Source organism: Pelophylax lessonae (genome assembly GCF_965119305.1).
Source record: "Pelophylax lessonae genome assembly, chromosome: 3".
In the NCBI taxonomy this organism is placed as follows: domain Eukaryota; kingdom Metazoa; phylum Chordata; class Amphibia; order Anura; family Ranidae; genus Pelophylax; species Pelophylax lessonae.
Window position 1 is genome coordinate 654,516,221 of NC_138770.1, and position 18,147 is coordinate 654,534,367.

Consider the following 18,147-nt stretch of genomic DNA (forward strand, 5'->3'; position numbering starts at 1 on the left):
GCATAAAATCACACACAATATCATCCCATAATATGGATACATGTTAGATCGCCGCAGCGATCGCTGTATATGCCCCAACATGCCATTAAAAACATGCCCCACAGCACACAGCTCCTCACACTGCCCAGCCTGACATACTCAGTGTCATACAGCTCCCCCCCCCCCTTGCAGCCCACAGCATGCAGCCGAGAGATAGGGAGACAAGCAGTGTGATTAAAGGCAGGTTACACAGTCCCAGACTGAGACCCCCCCAGACAGACAGGTCCCCACATAGATACACTTACCTCACATGGCGTGGGGAACCCGCACAGGCGAACAAGCCGCTGCACATGAGGCAGGGAGAGTCGCTACTCAAGACGCACACAATGGCGGTTCAGAAACCGCACAGCGTCCGGTGAGGTAGCCACCTCACCAATCATCCCTGCACCGAACAGGGATGGGTCGTTCACCGTGCCAGGAGCGTTACCTGGCTGAACGCTCGATGGCAGACTGGGAAGCCACTGACCCACGACCTGCGACCAGGGGGATCAGCCCGAGACCCAGTCCGCATGATCCTCTTCGTCCGAAGAACTAACTAATGCTGACAAAAATAACAGCTAAGTAAAGGTAGAGAGAAAACTCAAACAAAATATCAAAAAGAAGAAAGAGTCTGGGACAAAAAGTCCCAGCACAGAGAGAGCCAGCCACTCCTGACAAGCTAGACATTAAAACTGAGATATGGTTGCAGGAAGTAGGAGGGTATTGACTGAGGGGACCACCCCTTGAGGGTGGGATATGTTAAAGCTTTATTGTTAACATATTCTGTTGCCTAGCTACTCCTTCGGAGCAAAGTCTAATACCCCATATGTGACGAATATGAAGAGGCGGCGACTGTCGGAGGACGTAAGAGAAAAGGATTTTACGCTAAGATCTTACAAAAATCCATTTTTCTCTGTCGCTCATTGACAGACGTAGTCCTCTTTGATTCCTATCAATTGGGACGTCCAAAAGCAGTGCCACAAATGAGGGGTGGGATTGATGAAAATCAAATCCAATCTAGAAGGCCCAACCGGTGCCAACTAGAAGTTCAAAGGCTCATCAGACTAAAGGGATGAGACTCAAATAAAAATCCAACTGAAAAAAACCCTCGAGGTAGACCGCCGGTCTCCTCAAATTGCGGCCTGCAAAACCTTGCGGCCAAAAGAGGCATCCGACGATGCCATCACATCAATTTTGTAGAACTTTGCAAAGGTATGCACTGACGACCAAGTAGCCGCCTTGCAAACCTGAAGGACTGACGCCTGATGGCGAAAGGCCCATGACGCACTAAGCGCCCGAGTGGAGTGCGCTTTAACAGGGAACGGGGGCTCCCGACCCTTAATAGAATAAGCCTGTACCACCGTCTGTCTGATCCATTTGGAAATAGTCGCGGCAGATGCAGGCAACCCCTTTTTGGGGCCATCCGGGATCACAAAAAGTGAATCCGTCTTGCGAAACGAGTCCGTCGTTTTCAAGTATACCCTGATCGCCCGCACCACATCCAAGGAGTGTAAAGCAAACTCCCGATGATGGCTGGGCTTAGGACACAGGGAAGGTAATACAATATCCTCATTCAGATGAAATTCTGAAACCACTTTTGGTAGGAAGGATGGATTCGGACGTAGAACCACCTTATCTCTATGAACCACCAGATATGGGGAACGACAAGATAAAGCGGCCAGTTCTGACACCCTGCGTGCAGAAGTAATGGCCACCAAGAAGGCCACCTTCTGGGATAACGTAGGCAAGGGAATCTCCCTAATATCTTCAAAGGGAGGTTTCTGAAGAACCGACAACACCAGATTAAGATCCCAGGGCGGTAAAGGCGCGCGCACTGGCGGAGCCAGATGTCGCACCCCCTGGATGAAATTCCGTACCAAGGAATGAGTAGCCAAAGGTTTCTGAAAGAAGATAGCCAATGCTGAAACCTGGCCCTTGATAGTGCTCAAGGCCAGTTTCTGCTCAACTCCTTGTTGCAGAAATGCCAATATTCGGTTAACCGAATAGGAACGTGGAGGAAACCCAAGAGATTCACACCACGCAATATAAGACCTCCATGTGCGATGATAAATCTTTCTGGAAGTCGCTTTCCTAGCTTTAATTAGAGTAGGAATAACTGAAGTTGACAACCCTTTGTCCTTCAGCACCTGGGTCTCAATAGCCAGGCCGTTAAAGCCAGCGATTGTAAAGCAGGATGGAAGATTGGTCCCTGAGACAGCAGATCTTCCCTGAGAGGAAGTCGCCATGGGACGTCCGCTACTAGTCTGACCAAGTCGGCGTACCAGGCTCGACGAGGCCAGTCCGGAGCTACCAGAATAACTGGGATTCCTTCCACCTCTATCCTGCGAAGAAGCTTCGGCAGTAACTTGAGAGGAGGGAAGGCATATAGTAGCTGATACTGCCCCCACGGGGCGACCAGCGCGTCTGCGGCTTCTGCTAGAGGATCGTGGGAGCGAGCCACAAACCTCCGCACCTTCCTGTTGAGTCGAGATGCCAACAGATCCACATCCGGGGTGCCCCAATGAAGGCACAATAGGTGGAACACTTCTGGCTGGAGGGACCATTCCCCCTGATCCAGAGTCTGACGGCTGAGATAATCTGCCTGCCAATTCTCTACTCCCGGAATAAACACCGCGGAGATAGCTGGAACACACCGTTCCGCCCAACAAAGAATGTGGGCCACTTCTCTGGTCGCCAGGACACTCTTGGTGCCCCCCTGGTGATTGACATAAGCCACAGCTGTGGCATTGTCCGACTGAATCCGAACCGGGGCTGCCTTGGAGCTGCTCGGTCCAGTGTATCAGACAAAGTCTGATCGCCCTCAGTTCCAATACATTTATCGGTAACCTGGACTCTTCCAGGGACCAGAGCCCCTGGACAGTTAATCGACCGAGAATTCCTCCCCAACCGGATAGACTGGCATCCGTGGTCACAATCGTCCAGTATATTGGCAGAAATTACTTCCCCCTGGCTGAGCGCCGGAGATCGAAGCCACCAGACCAGGGACTCCCTGGTCCATTCGCTCAATCGGATCCGATTGTCCAGAGATTCTGGATTCCGATTCCATTTGAGAAGAATCTCTCCTTGAAGGATTCGGGTATGGAACTGGGCAAATGGTACTGCTTCGAAAGAGGCCACCATTAACCCCAGGGCTCTCATGCAAGTCCGAAGAGAAGGCCAGTTGTCGGATAGCAACAACTGAATTGCTGATTGAATTTTCCGGAGTTTCCCCGCAGGAAGAAACACTATTGCCCTGGACGTGTCTAGAATTAGACCCAGATATTCGAGCCTCCTGGTGGGAACCAGAGATGACTTCTGCAGGTTCACTAGCCACCCGAACTCTTGCAAAGAGATCATGGTGATCTCCAGGTCTTGTAACAAGGTCTGTGGAGACTCCGCACGGAGTAGAAGATCGTCTAGGTAACCTAGAATCGATATGCCTCGTTGACGTAATAGCGCCAACATTGGGGCCAACACCTTTGTGAAGACCCCAGGAGCCGATGCGAGACCGAAGGTTAACGCCGCAAACTGATAATGATTCTCTTCTACGGAAAAATGCAGGACACGTTGATGTCCTGCGTAAATGGGAATGTGAAGATAGGCATCTTTGATGTCTATGGACGCCAAAAAATCCCCCTGATGCAGGGAGGCTGTCCCTGTGCGAATGGACTCCATCCTGAATTTGAGTGCTCTTAAGTCCAGAATTGGACGCACCTTGCCCTCTTTCCTGGGTATTGTAAACAGGTTTGAATAAAACCCCTGAAAACGCTCTGTCCAAGGAACGTGGACTACCACTCCTTGTTGTAGTAAATCCGTGACCGCTCCCCGCAGAGAGAAAGTCGGATATTGGAAGGGAAGAATCGCACCGGTGGGAGAGATCGAAACTCGATCTTGTAACCTGACCTTATGACCTCGCAAACCCACTTGTCCGGGATTCTGGAAAGCCATGGATCCGGAAACCGGCGAAGACGTCCCCCCACCCCCGCTATGGGTGGGGGCGCACCTTCAGGCTTTAGTAGTCTTATCTTCAGGTCTGGAAGGGCCGGGCTTTTGCTTGCCCGACCAGCGCCCCTTAAAACCTCCCGAAGGAGTTTTGGAGGGCTTTGCTTTTTCGCCCGTGGGGCGAAAAAACTTCTTATGGGCGGAAAAGGAAGGCCCCCGTCTCTGACGAGGTCCTTTACCCTTAGTACTTTGTGGCAAGAAAGTGCTCTTGCCTCCAGTGAGATCCTTGATGATCTCATCTAAGTTGGCCCCAAATAGGCGCTCACCCTGAAAAGGGAGATTAGCCAAAGCCTTCTTGGAACCTTGGTCTGCCGACCAACATTTGAGCCACAGTGTACGCCTGAGAACCACTGCTGAGACTGATGCTCGCCCCAATAATGGAGTGGCGTCTAGCGCAGCGTCGCTGATAAACTGTAACCCTTGTATCATCTGTTCCAACAGATCTGATACCGCCTGAGGGATATCACTCCCTTCTAAATCCCGGCGTAACCACTTGGTCCATTCTGTTACAGTTTGAGAAACCAGACCAATAGCAATTACTGGTCTGAAAGCTGACCCAATCAGGGAAAAGATGGCGCGAGACACGGCTTCCACCTTACGATCCACTGGATCCTTAAAGGACGGAGCATCCTCCAATGGGATAACTGTAGATTTATTCAATCTGGAGATAGGAGAATCTACCACAGATGGTACTGTCCACTTTTTGAGGAGGGATTCCTCGAACGGATAACACCTATTAATGCGTTTGGAAATAGTAGGGGCTCGTTTTGGATGACCCCATTCTTCCTTAAATACATTACCGAAACACTTGGGTAAGGGAAATACTTTCGCCATTTTGGCGCGTTTATTAGTACCAAATGGAATCTCAGTATCAGTTACTTCTGATGGTGTAACCTGTAGTCCTAAGGTTTCCCGAACGGCTACAATTAATGCGTTTACCAACGCTTCCTCTCGGGCTATGGTAGATGCTGAGACATCCTCCTCACTGTCTGAAGAGACAGTACCCGAGACACAAACCCCAGATGAGGTACCTGCAACTGCAGGGATAGGCTCAGACTCTGAATCTGAAGTTTCAGATGAATTGGGGGTAGGCGGGGGTCGCTTCCTTGCGCCCTGTCCCTGACAAGCCACTTCCACCCGGGAAAAAAAGGTTTCCAATACTGCTGACAATGACTCAATAGTCAGTGGGGAACTGGAGGGTCCTGCAGCCACCTCGAGGGGATCAGGTGGCGATACATGTGTGGCAGGGTCCATGTTAACGCAGGACACTTTGCCAATGAAAAAAACATTTTTTTTTTAAAAAAAATAAAAAATACATTTTTTTTTTTTATATATGTAATCCACCAGCGCAATAGCGCCCCTCAGCGTACCTGCTTTGGACCCCCACAGAGAGAGAGAGAGAGAGAGAGAGAGAGAGAGAGACCCCAAGGGCTCACCACCTGATGTAGAGAAGTTTCCTTATCAAACTGCTGTCAGCATTGTCCTGTGCAGACTGGGAAGTCCTGTACTAGGTTTCCCGGGTAAAAGGAAGTGGCTCCGCCCCCTGTGCACGCCTTCCGGCGTTCCCAGCTGCTCCTCGAGGTCGGCTGGGCACATCAAACATGGCCGCCCCCATGTAGAAGACAATAGACTTCGAGAAAATGGCGGCCTGCGTGGCCTGCGGGCGGCCTGTGTAGGCAATGCAGACATACGGTCTACAACAAAATGGCGGCGGACTGCCGATCTAGCGTGGCTGCTTCAGTGCAGCGGCCTGTGACCGGCTCTGGAACGGCTGATGGCGGCCTGCGGGAGCCCTGGCGATCTTTACAGTCTAAGGTAGGCTATACCTCCTTTGCTCTGGATATTTATATGTTACTATGGTAAATCGAACCAGGCTTCCTTGGATCAATCTGCTAGAAAAACCAAGGCTGCTGAAGTGTCAGCTTCCAAACCAAGGTTGCTTTTAAAGTGTTAGCTCCCAAACCAAGCCTGCTGGAGTGTCAGCTCCTAAATTAAGGTTGCTAGAGTGTCAGCTCCTAAACCAAGGTTTGCTTAGAGTGTTAGCTCCCAAACCAAGCCAGCTGAAGTGTCAGCTCCTAAACCAAGGTTGCTAGAGTGTCAGCTCCTAAACCAAGGTTTGCTTAGAGTGTTTAGTTCCCAAACCAAGCCTCTCCCAAACCAGATCACACTATCCAGGGGATAGGTGAATTAGTCATAGGCTAAAGGGGGAACCTTAATGTCAGAAAGGATCCGACCATACACAGAGGGGCCCGTATCCCAAAAACCCCACAGGGGGGAAGGGGGGAAGGGGGGAAGGGGGAATATTTACTCACCATACCAGAACTGACGGGCACCCTCTCTTCACAGTACCCTCTCCACCGAGATGGGGGGCTGTCGACCAATCCAGACGCCGTGACTCTGCTGGTTCCTGGCGTCCAAGCGAGACGTTCAACTCGCAGGGTCAGTCCCCGTCCTGGGACTATGTCGCGGCCGACCCAGCGCGGAGCTATGGTCTGCACGCGCTCGTAGGCTGAGCCGGGGTGACCACTGGATCTCAACATCCAGCCCGTCGCCCAGTCCCGCATACTTACTTGAATGTGTCGTGGCCGACCCAGCGCGGAGCTATGGCCTGCGCGCGCTCGTAGGCCGGCTGGGGTGACCACTGGTCGCCCAGATCCGGCGTAATTTGCTTGAAGATCTCACAGGAAAACTCGAGAAAACAACTACCTAAAAAAGAAAAAAGTTTTTTCTGAAAAAAAATCTTGCCAGGACCAAAAGATCCCAGCAAGGAGCTTAGGTCCTTACTCCTGACTAGACAGAAAAAAACTGACATCCTGTAGCAGAGAGAGAGGGGATATACCCTCTGGGACTGCCCCTAAGGTGGAGCCAGAACGTTTTTCCTTCTGCCTAGTCCTACTCCTGTAGAGGGCAGCATAACCCAATTGATATGAATCAAAGAGGACTACGTCTGTCAATGAGCGACAGAGAAATAGGCCCTGGTCAGGAAGGGGGTAAAATCTTCCGGGGCTTAAGTGGTTAAAGTTTGCGCCTATATTAAGGCTTACCTATAGGTACTGTAGGGCCCTCTAAATCCTCCTGTATTGAATTGTATTGTAACTGTACTGTCTTCCCTCATCTTGTAAAGCGCTGCGCAAACTGTCGGTGCTATATAAATCCTGTATAATAATAATAATATCTCCTGCACCGTTTAGGAGATATTTACATTGCATGCAGCCGATGATGTCATTGGCGCATGCGCTCTGAAGGAACGGCCATCCGTGTCTTTTCTTCAGAGCCCTGTGCCATGACCGGCGGCTCCTGTGCGGATGCGTGCGAGTGACATCACCCGGCTATGGCCAGTAGCACAGCCGGAGTCCACAGACCCGGAAGGAAGACGGGCAAAGATGGATGCGGCCTCCAGCTAAGACACGGGCTTCGTTTGCAGGTAAGGGTCACATAATGTGCTAGTATGTGTTGCATACTAGCACATTATGTATTTACTTTGCAGGTAAACAAAAGGGAAAAAAAAAAAAAAACATTCCAGACTTTACTTCCTCTTTAAAACATTAAAAAAACATGTTAAATGGAAGGACAGTATCAAAATGTGTAACTCACCCGATTTTCCATGGACTTTTTGACAAGTGTAAAACTCTTCCATCGCGAGTCAAACTCATGTTTGTGGGATCCCTGGAATTGTAGAACGTCGCTGATGATCTGCGGATGACAATGCCAGTCAGACACAGGTTAAACAGTGGCAATACAGTGCTCTTTCTTTAATAAATGCTGGTGATCCATCAGCCGGGGGGGGGGGGCGTTAGACGGAAAACCCCCCCATGCCAGTTTACTTACCTTGCCTCCGTGGGACTGACAGGTGGCGGTAGCTGTCCCCCCCCAGTCTCAACGTTCCCTCTTGGCGGTCGTCTCCTCCCTCCATCTTGGCCAATAGGATGCCTTCTCCTTTCGGCCAATCGGGAAACAGGTCTCAGGACCCGCTTCCTGATTGGCCTGGAGGAGAATCAGTGGGGCAATAGCAAAAATTTATTTCTCTGTTGTCACACAACTGGGTGGGCTCAGGGCGCAGTGCTCTGCGCCCCGAGCCCACCCTTTTTTGAAGCCTATTAGAGCCTCTGGCTCTAATCACGTGCTTCAAAAAAAAAAAAAAAAATCCCCCATTGCAATCCACGCATCCGTCGCCCTGCATCTAGATTAGGGGGCCGGGCGCATGGATAGGGGGGGGCAGCGCCCTTGCGCCCCTAATGGACGGGCCGCCACTGCTTTAATAACTGTAGAAGCAATCCATCTCTAATTATTACTGGGTTCTCTATGTGACAAGCGAGGAGCTGGTTGGAAAGGTTTCAGCCTACAAATAACATTTTTGTGATTAATCTTCCTTCATTCTCTCTTCTCCCACAAAAAGAAATGTTCCTTATTTGCACACCAGTGTAATGCTACATATAAGTGTTGTTATGGAAGGTATTGGAGGTACATGATCACTTTGAAGATGAAAATTCTCTTCAATAACTCATACCCATCTATGGATGATCTAAGTGTGGTACTGCCAACCATCTGCTCTGTACAGTGACTTACCTTTATTATAAGAAATAGAGACTTGATATCATCTTCTGAGTTGTCAAGTATGTAGTCTGTGGATGGAAAGAGAGAAGTTTACACCTGCATCCCTTCCTTGGATATGTCTAAAATATGGATAGTCTGTTTTTGCATATAGAGCTCAGTCCAAGGTGCAATATCCTATCCAATGGGTACAGTGTTAACCACTTGCCGACCGCCGCAAGTACATATACTGCGGCGGTCAGCCCCTCCTGGGCAAAGCGACGTACCGGTACGTCGCTCGCCCACGAGACTCTAGGGGGCGAGCGCGCCCCGCCAGAGGCACGCTACCGCCCCCGCTTGTTCCCTGACATCCCCACGCGGGTGACCGGCGGCTCCGATGTCCGCCGGGCACTCGCGATCTCCCGCTGGAGAGAGAGAGAAAGGCCGGTAGCTGATGTAAACACAGCCGTCTGTCATTCTCCCTGGTGTAACTGCAGAGACTATACGATCCTGCTATGTAGGATTGTATGTCTCTGTGGTTACATCACAAGCCACGCCCCTTGACAGTTAGAATCACGCCCCTAGGGACACACTTAAACCCTTGATCACTAATAAAGTTAACTCCTTCCCTGCCAGTGTCATTTTTACAGTAACAGTGCATATTTATAGCACTGATTACTGTAGTAATGTCACTGGTACTCCCAAAAAAGTGTCAAAAATGTCAGTCAGGGGTCCGATCTGTCCGCCGCAATGTCGCAGTCCCGCAAAAAAAAAAAAAAAAAAAAATCGCAGATCACCGCCATTACTAGTTTAAAAAAACAATAAAAATGACATAAATCTTTCCCGTAGTTAGTAAACGCAATAACTTTTGCACAAACCAATCAAAATCCGCTTATTGGGATTTTTTTTACCAAAAATATGTAGCAGAAAACAAATTGGCCTAAAATGTTAAAAAATTTAGATTTTTACATTTTTTTTGAGAATTTCATATAAAAAATTTGAAAAATATTATTTTTTCTAAATTGTCACTCTTATTTTTTTTATAGCGCAAAAAGTAAAAATCGCACAAGTAATCAAATACCACCAAAAGAAAGCTCTGTTTGTGGGAAAAAAAGGACGTCAATTTAATTTGGGTACAGCGTCGCACGACCGCGCAATTGTCCGTTAAATTCACGCAGTGCCGAAATGCAAAATAGGCCCTGGTTTTTGAGCAGCCAAATCCTCCAAGGCTTAAGTGGTTAAAGCCTCATGCACACAGGATGATTTATTTTTTCCTTCGCTGGATGCCCTTGCTGCAGGGAAAAAGCATTGTTAATAAGCGCCTAAAGCCAGATTTTGGAAATGCGTTTGGGCACGTCAAGCGCTTGGGCAATTATTTATTCTTTTTGTCAGATTATTAAAGTGGTTGTAAAGTCAGAAGTTTTTTTTATCCTAATGCATTCTATGCATTAAGATAAAAAAAACCTTCTGTGTGCAGCAGCCCCCCTCTTTACTTACCTGAGCTCTATCTACATCCACCATGTGCACGACTGCCTTGGCCGTCTGGGACTCATCTCCCGATTGGCTGAGACACAGCAGCGGCGCCATTGCCTGCCACTGCTTTGAATCAAAGTCAGTTACCCAATCAGGAGAGAAGGGGAGGGGCCAAACCACAGCTCTGTGTCTAAATGGACACAGGGAGCTGTGGCTCGGGTGCCCCCATAGTAAGCTGCTTGCTGTGGGGGCACTCGTCCGTAGGGAGGGGCCAAGAGAGACGAAGAGGAACCCGAGAAGAGGAGGATATGAGTTGCTCTGTGTGCAAAACCAACTGCACAGAGGAGGGAAGTAGAACGGATGTTATATTCAACGATGAAAAAAAAGCTGTGCCTTTACAATCACATTCATTTATTCAGGCCATTGGAATGAACGAAAGCTTAAGCAATCAACATGCCTAGCATTTAGGTGTGTGTAAACGCTAGGGTTGCCACTTCATCCCTTTAAACCCAAACACATTTGAATTACACAAGTTCTGTGGCTGATTAATGTGCTAATTAAACTCACTTGGTGCCTTATCTGCAATAAATTAGCCTCAGAACCTGTGTAACTCGTATGTGTTCAGGGGTGAGGTGGTAACCCTAGTATACGCCTTAAGGCACGTCTAATGTTTTTTCTGCCAAAACACTCCTCTCCTAAACTCGCAAGTGATGCGTTTTTTTTTTTTTCAAAATGCCTGAAAACACCTGCGTCAAAGGACACTTAGGCTAACATAGAGGGGCATTTAGAATTAGAAAAAAAAAATTCTCTGCATTCACATGTCAGCTTATAATCGCGGGCAGAACCGCCGCGGTTCCGCCCGCGATTCGGAGATTTATTGCAAAATAATCGCGGGACGCAATACGCTCCAAAGAAGCTCTTGTACTTTTTTGGAGCGTATTGCGTCCCGCGATTTTGTTTGCGCGATGTTGCCGCGATTCGGCGGGCGTAAATCGCTGCAACATCGCTCGGCGTTTGGGGGGCTATTGCAAATCAACGGGCAACGCTAGGCGTCCCGCGATTTGCAATAAATCTCCGAATCGCGGGCGGAACCGCGGCGGTTCTGCCCGCGATTATAAGCTGACATGTGAATGCAGCCTAAGAGCCTTGTTTTTAATGTCTTGTGTGCATGAAGCCCCTAAGGTCACACCATCAATGCATAACTAAAACCTTAAGGTTTTAACTTCTTACACTAGCATCTGTGAAACTATCAAAAAATTATATGAGATTTGTAGAACATAGAACACATCAATCTGGTGAGTTTGTTTCTGTTGGGGAAAAAAGTTGCCTCTGTCTAATAATGACCTGATGAGGTCTTTCACTTGATTGAGAACTGATCATGATCTTTTTGTTTTTAAATGAACTTTATGCACATTTGCACTTAAGCCCCCGTTCACACTAAGGCGACCTGTGAGGTGACCAGGTCGCCTTCCATAGGGAAGCTGCAGACCCGTTCTAATAGGAGCGACACAAGTCGCTCCGACTTAGAAAAAGGGTCCGGAGCTTCTTTGGGGCGACCCGGAGACGACCGCCATAGACTTCAATGTTATGAAGTCCGTGGCGGCCGCTCCGAGGTCGCGGCGCGCTGCTTGCACCGCGACCTCGGAGGTCGCCCCCCGAAGTCAGATCGCCCCTATGTGAACGGGGCCTTAACCAGTTCCGGACCACCCACTGCATATGTACTGCAGCAGGGCGGCCCGGATGCATGTACGTGATTTTGTGCAGGGGTTTTCGGGGGCGCAGACATGCCGCTGAAGCCCTGCTCCCGCTGTGATTGGACACAGTGGAAGCCAATCACCTGAAATACAGATCTCTCTGTTCCTCTAGTAAATCCAGTTCCCCTAAAGTTAGAAAGCACTCTAGGAGCACACTAAACCCCTTGATCACCCCTAGTGTTAACCCCTTCCCTGCCAGTGTCATTTATACAGCAACAGTGCATATTTTTAGCACTGATCACTATATTGGTGTCACTGGCCCTCAAAAAGTGTCACTTAAGTGATAGATTTGTCCACCATAATGTCGTAGTCCGGCTAAAAATGGCTGATTGCCGCCATTACTAGGAAAAACAATAAAAAAAATAAAAAGTCCATAAATGTATCCCATAGTTTGTAGACGCTTTACCTTTTATTTTATTTCATTTCAGGTACTTATACAGCGCTGTCAATTTACGCAGCGCTTTACATATACATTGTACATTCACATCAGTCCCTGCCCTCAAGGAGCTTACAATCTATGGTCCCTAACTCACATTCATACATACATAGAAGGGAAAATTTTATACAGGATCCAATTTACCTACCAGCATGTCTTTGGAGTGTGGGAGGAAACCGGAATACCTGGAGGAAACCCATGCAGGCACAGGAAGAACATGCAAACTCCAGGCAGGTAGTGTCGTGGTTGGGATTCGAACCAGCAACCCTCTTGCTGCTAGGTGAAAGTGCTAACCACTACACCACTGTGCCGCCCACGCGCAAACCAATCAATACACGCTTATTAGGATTTTTTTTTTTACCAAAAATTTGTAGCAGAATACATATTGGCCTAAATTGATGAAAAAAATTATTATTTTTTTTAATTTATTAGGAGTCTTTTATAGCAGAAAGTAAAAAATACTGCTTTTTTTTCATAATTGTGATTGTTTTTTTTTGTATATAGCGCAAAAAAAAAAAAAAAAAAAAAAAAAAATGCGAAGGTGATCAAATAGCACCACAAAAAAAAAAAAAAAAAACTTTGTGGGGGAAAAAAAAGACATCAATTTTATTTGGGTACAGCGTCACACGACCACGCAATTGTCAGTTAAAGCAACGCAGTGCCGTATCACAAAAAATGGCAGGGTCATTAGGTGGGTAAAACCGTCTGGAGCTGAAATTTCGCTCGGATGCTGCATATGTCCACCGCCGGATCTAAGACTGAGAACCACGGGATCAAACACCGCTGATCGCTCGGTTCTCACAGCTCCCTGAGCAGAGAACTGGCGACTGTCAGTCACTGCTGTCTGCTCTGCACCCCCTTCTCCCTCACAAGCTTTGGCTGTACTTTTCCTTTATGATTTTATATTTTTTATTAGCACTATTTTTGACCAGTATGGTTTCTTCATTGCACCGAGCAATGTTTTATAAGTTATACATTAACGCATAACTGCAAATTTGGAAAAAAAAACTAAACAAAAATGAGACATAAAAAGGACTTACGCAAAAGTTTCCTGAGCGTTTTTGCAATGGATTCTCTGTAGTTTTTTCTAGAAGAATCTGGAAAAAAATGTAAAAAAAATGAATTAGACAAGTGAAATCTATTTAGTATGACTAATGACTCAAATTTATGCTTAGCAGTAGTGCCACGCTTCTCCTATTCTCCAGATATTGCTACAGAATCACCAGTAGGGCGAATGTGACACCAGCCTTCAGCATAATTCCTGAATGACACCTGTAAAGTCTTTAAAGTCATTCTAAAGGCAAAAGTTTTAAAATAACGAACAGCGCATACTTACCTGCTCTATGCAATGGCTTTGCAGCCCCGTGGTAATTTTTTGCCACCCCCCCACCAGACACTCCTGGCCTCTCCCCCCTGCCGAGTGCTTCCATAGCAAGCTGCTTGCTCTGGGGGCACTTGTGCATGCTGACTCCTGATCCGCTGTGTCCACACACACACTCTCTTCTAAACAAGAACAGGCAAGTATTTAGGGGGGACTGAATACATAACAAACAAAGAGCTGGGGGGGGCGCACCCTGAACATGCATTTCTAAAGCTGGTGCAGCTATGAACCAAGCAACATGCATATTTACAGAGAATAGCGCTGACCAGATCTACTGACCAGAGAATCGGTCTGACCAGACTTCTGGGGTTGAACACCCCACCCTCCCACACATGTACTCTATCAGTGTCCACTAGCAAGCCGATATAGGATGAGTCCCTTATAGTGCAGTTGCAAATCTCTCCCAGTAAGGAGTAAGTATCTCCAATGGTGAGAGGTTGGATTCATCCTTTTTATGGATAGTGTAGGACCCACTGACAATGGGGTACTTTGACATAGTGGTGGGCTTGAGCACGATATGGCCATATGGTGGGACTAAATCCCCATTTTTATTTATGGATTGCCTTTATATTTGATAGTCATTTCTTTTGCATGTGTGCGCTATTCTCTGTAAATAAGTATTTAGGGGGGCTGGGGGAAAACTGCATCAACTAAGTTTTTTACTTAAATGCATAGACTGCATTAATGTAAAAACACTTTAGAACCACTTTAATGCTACTGAGAACACAGCCGGCATATGCATTACCCCTTTATGCTCCAGTAATCCACACGTTTGGCGGCAAAAAAGCTGGGCTTTAATGCCCCCACATCACACATACAGTCAGGTCCATAAATATTGGGACATGAATGAAAATGAAAAAAACAAGATGTGCTTTAACTGCAGACTTTCAACTTTAATTTGAGGGTATTTACATCCAAATCAGTTGAACTGTGTAGGAATTACAACAGTTTGTATATGTGCCTCCAACTTTTTAAAGGGACAGATCAACAATCATAAATCAAACTTTCACTTTTTAATACTTGGTTGCAAATCCTTTGCAGTCAATTACAGCCTGAAGTCTGGAACGCATAGACATCACCAGACGCTGGGTTTCATCCCTGGTGATGCTCTGCCAGGCCTCTACTGCAACTGTCTTCAGTTCCTGCTTGTTCATTTTCCCTTCAGTTTTGTCTTCAGCAAGTGAAATGCATGCTCAATCGGATTCAGGTCAGGTGATTGACTTGGCCATTGCATAACATTCAACTTCTTTCCCTTAAAAAACTCTTTGGTTGCTTTCGCAGTATGCTTCGGGTCATTGTCCATCTGCACTGTGAAGCGACGTCCAATGAGTTCTGAAGCATTTGGCTGAATATGAGCAGATAATATTGCCCGAAACACTTCAGAATTCATCCTGCTGCTTTTGTCAGCAGTCACATCAATAAATACAAGAGAACCAGTTCCATTGGCAGCCATATATGCCCACGCCATGACACTACCACCACCATGCTTCACTGATGAGGTGGTATGCTTTGGATCATGAGCAGTTCCTTTCCTTCTCCATACTCTTCTCTTCCCATCACTCTGGTACAAGTTGATCTTGGTCTCATCTGTCCATAGGATGTTGTTCCAGAACTGTGAAGGCTTTTTTAGATGTTGTTTGGCAAACTCTAATCTGGCCTTCCTGTTTTTGAGGCTCACCAATGATTTACATCTTGTGGTGAATCTCTGTATTCACTCTGGTGAAGTTTTCTCTTGATTGTTGACTTTGACACACATACACCTACCTCCTGGAGAGTGTTCTTGATCTGGCCAACTGTTGTGAAGGGTGTTTTCTTCACCAGGGAAAGAATTCTTCAGTCATCCGCCACAGTTGTTTTCCATGGTCTTCCGGGTCTTTTGGTGTTGCTGAGCTCCCCGGTGCGTTCTTTCTTTTTAAGGATGACCCAAACAGTTGACTTGGCCACACCTAATGTTTTTGCTATCTCTCTGATGGGTTTTGTTTTTTCAGCCTAATGATGGCTTGCTTCACTGATAGTGACAGCTCTTTGGATCTTTTATTGAGAGTTGACAGCAACAGATTCCAAATGCAAATAGCACACTTGAAATTAACTCTGGACCTCTGCTCCTTGTAAATGGGATAATGATGGAATAACACACACCTGGCCATGGAACAGCTGAGCAGCCAATTGTCCCATTATTTTTGGTTCCTTAAAAAGTGGGAGGCACATACACAAACTGTTGTAATTCCTAAACCTTTCACCTCATTTGGATGTAAATACCCTCAAATCAAAGCTGAAAGTCTGCAGTTAAAGCACATCTTGTTTTTTTCATTTCAAATCCATTGTGGTGGTGTATAGAGCCAAAAAGATTAGAATTGTGTCGATGTCCCAATATTTATGGACCTGACTGTATGCATCGCTGGGCGGGCAATGTTTAAGTGCTGAGAGCGCGCTCACAGCACAAAGACTAAGATGTCGAAAACAGCGTACACTACTGGGAAAAATGAGATTTTGCACTTACCATAAAATCCATTTCTCCGAGTATGACGGACACAGCGCTCCATAAATCATAACTACTGGGTTATATTGCTTCCTCCAGGAGTAGGACTAGGCAGAACAAAAAACACCTGGCTACGCCCAAGGGCCATCCTCAGATGGTATATAACCCTCCTCTCTGCTCTATGTACTGTAATCAGTTTAGTAGCAAGCAGTATTAGAAGTATCAGAACTCCATAGAGGGGTGGGTGCTGTGTCCGTCGAACTCAGAGAAATGGATTTTATGGCAAGTACAAAAATCCCATTTTCTTTTTCGTTCGATGGAGACAGCGCTCCATAAATCATAACTACTGGGATGTCCAAAAGCAGTGCCAAAAGGAAAATGAGGGGTGGGGAAAATAACCCAAGGCTTAACATAAGAGCCCTTAACCAGGACACAGGAGACCCGTCTGAAAAATAAAAGTTAAAGAAAAAACACCACTCGCGAGGGAATAGCCCCTCTTAAACAGCAGCCTGCAAAACTTTGGCATCTGTGGATGCTTCTTTTGGCTGCAAAGTATCTACCTTATAGAATTTTGTGAAGGTATGCACTGACAACCAAGTGGCCGCCTTGCAAACTAAAGAGATCGATGACGGAAGGCCCAAGAAGCACTCAGCGCCCGCGTAGAATGCACCCTGACAGGGAAAGGAGGAACCTGACCCTTTAATGGAATAGGCCTGTGTCCTGTCTGTCTGATCCATCTGGAGATGGTAGCCGAAGAAGTGGCCAGTCCTTTTCTTGGTCCGGCCCTATCCATAAAAAGCAAGTCTGACCTCCGAAAGGACTCAGTAGCTGCCAGATACACCCGAATCGCACGACCCACATCCAAGGTATGCAAAGCAAATTCCTTGGGATGAGCCGGCTTGGGACACAAGGAAGGCAACACAAAGTCCTCATTCATATGGAAGTCAGAGACAACTTTTGGCAGGAATGATAGACAGGGATGAAGAACCACTTCATCCCTATGGACTACTAAAAAGGGACTGCGACAGGATAATGGCGCCAATTCTAATACTCTGCAGGCCAAGGTAATAGCCGCCAAGAATGTCACCTTCTGGGATAACGTAGGCAAGGGAATCTCCTGAATATTCTCAAATGGAGGTTTCTGGAGAAACAAAAAGTACTAAATTTAAATCCCATGGCGGCAAAAGTACAAGTACAAGTACAGGTGGAGCCACATGTCGAACCACCTGAATGAAGGTACGAACTAATTGCTAGGGGTCGCCAGAAAAAGATTGCCAGGGCAGACACCTGGCTCTTGATAGTACTCAAGGCCAACTTCTGATCAAAGCCCTGTTGAAGAAAGGTCAAGACCCGCGCCATAGAAAAAAGATCGAGGATGAGCGCCAATCGACTCAAGAAATATACGCTTTCCACGTACGATGGTATATCTTGCTGGAAGACTACTTCCTTGCCTTCACCATAGTAGGGATCACTGATCCAAACAGACCTCTAACCCTCAGTACCTGGCTTTCAATAGCTAAGCCATTAAAACCAGCGACTGTAAAGCAGGATGGTAGATCAGCCCTTGGGACAACTGGTCTTCTCTGAGAGGAAGCCCCCAATGGACGTTTATGGCCACCAGACTGATTGGAAGATGCTCGTCCTTGATTCCTCGCAGGAATTGCGGAAGAAGCCTGACCCAAGGATGATACTGGCCTTACCATGGCCCTTGGACGCCTGCAGCATCTGCCAGAGGAACCCGTGTTCTCGCCACAAACCTCGGGATACTCCTATGGAGCCGAACCTGCTAAATGATCAGCATATAGGACTGTGCAACCAGAACTGTCTTGAAGGTGGATACCACCAGACTCAGAACCTGTATGCAAAATGGGAGAGAACTATCTGTGTGACAGCAGTCGGTGAATCACGGTCTGTGGTTCCTGAAGCTTGTCCAGAGGAAGGATCACCCTGGTCAGAATTAAAATCAGACCTAGGTAAATCAATTCCCTGGACAGGGATAGGGGGAACCTTAGGTAGTTCCGACATCACCTGAACCTTTGCAGGCATTAAAAGCGCACAAGGAGACTCAGGACCT

The 18,147-nt window shown here is 47.2% G+C and overlaps 1 protein-coding gene across 1 annotated transcript in view; it reads right to left on the reverse strand.

The window, feature by feature from the left end:
- The window catches only part of PSME4 (proteasome activator subunit 4), a 340,163-nt gene that overhangs the window by 113,719 nt on the left and 208,297 nt on the right, over positions 1-18,147 (reverse strand). The window contains exons 22-24 of the mRNA XM_082250997.1: positions 13,254-13,310; positions 8,587-8,642; positions 7,615-7,713 (exon numbers count right to left, since the gene is read on the reverse strand). Coding sequence (XP_082107123.1) covers positions 7,615-7,713; positions 8,587-8,642; positions 13,254-13,310 — 212 coding nt within the window. The remainder of the gene's footprint in view (positions 1-7,614; positions 7,714-8,586; positions 8,643-13,253; positions 13,311-18,147) is intronic.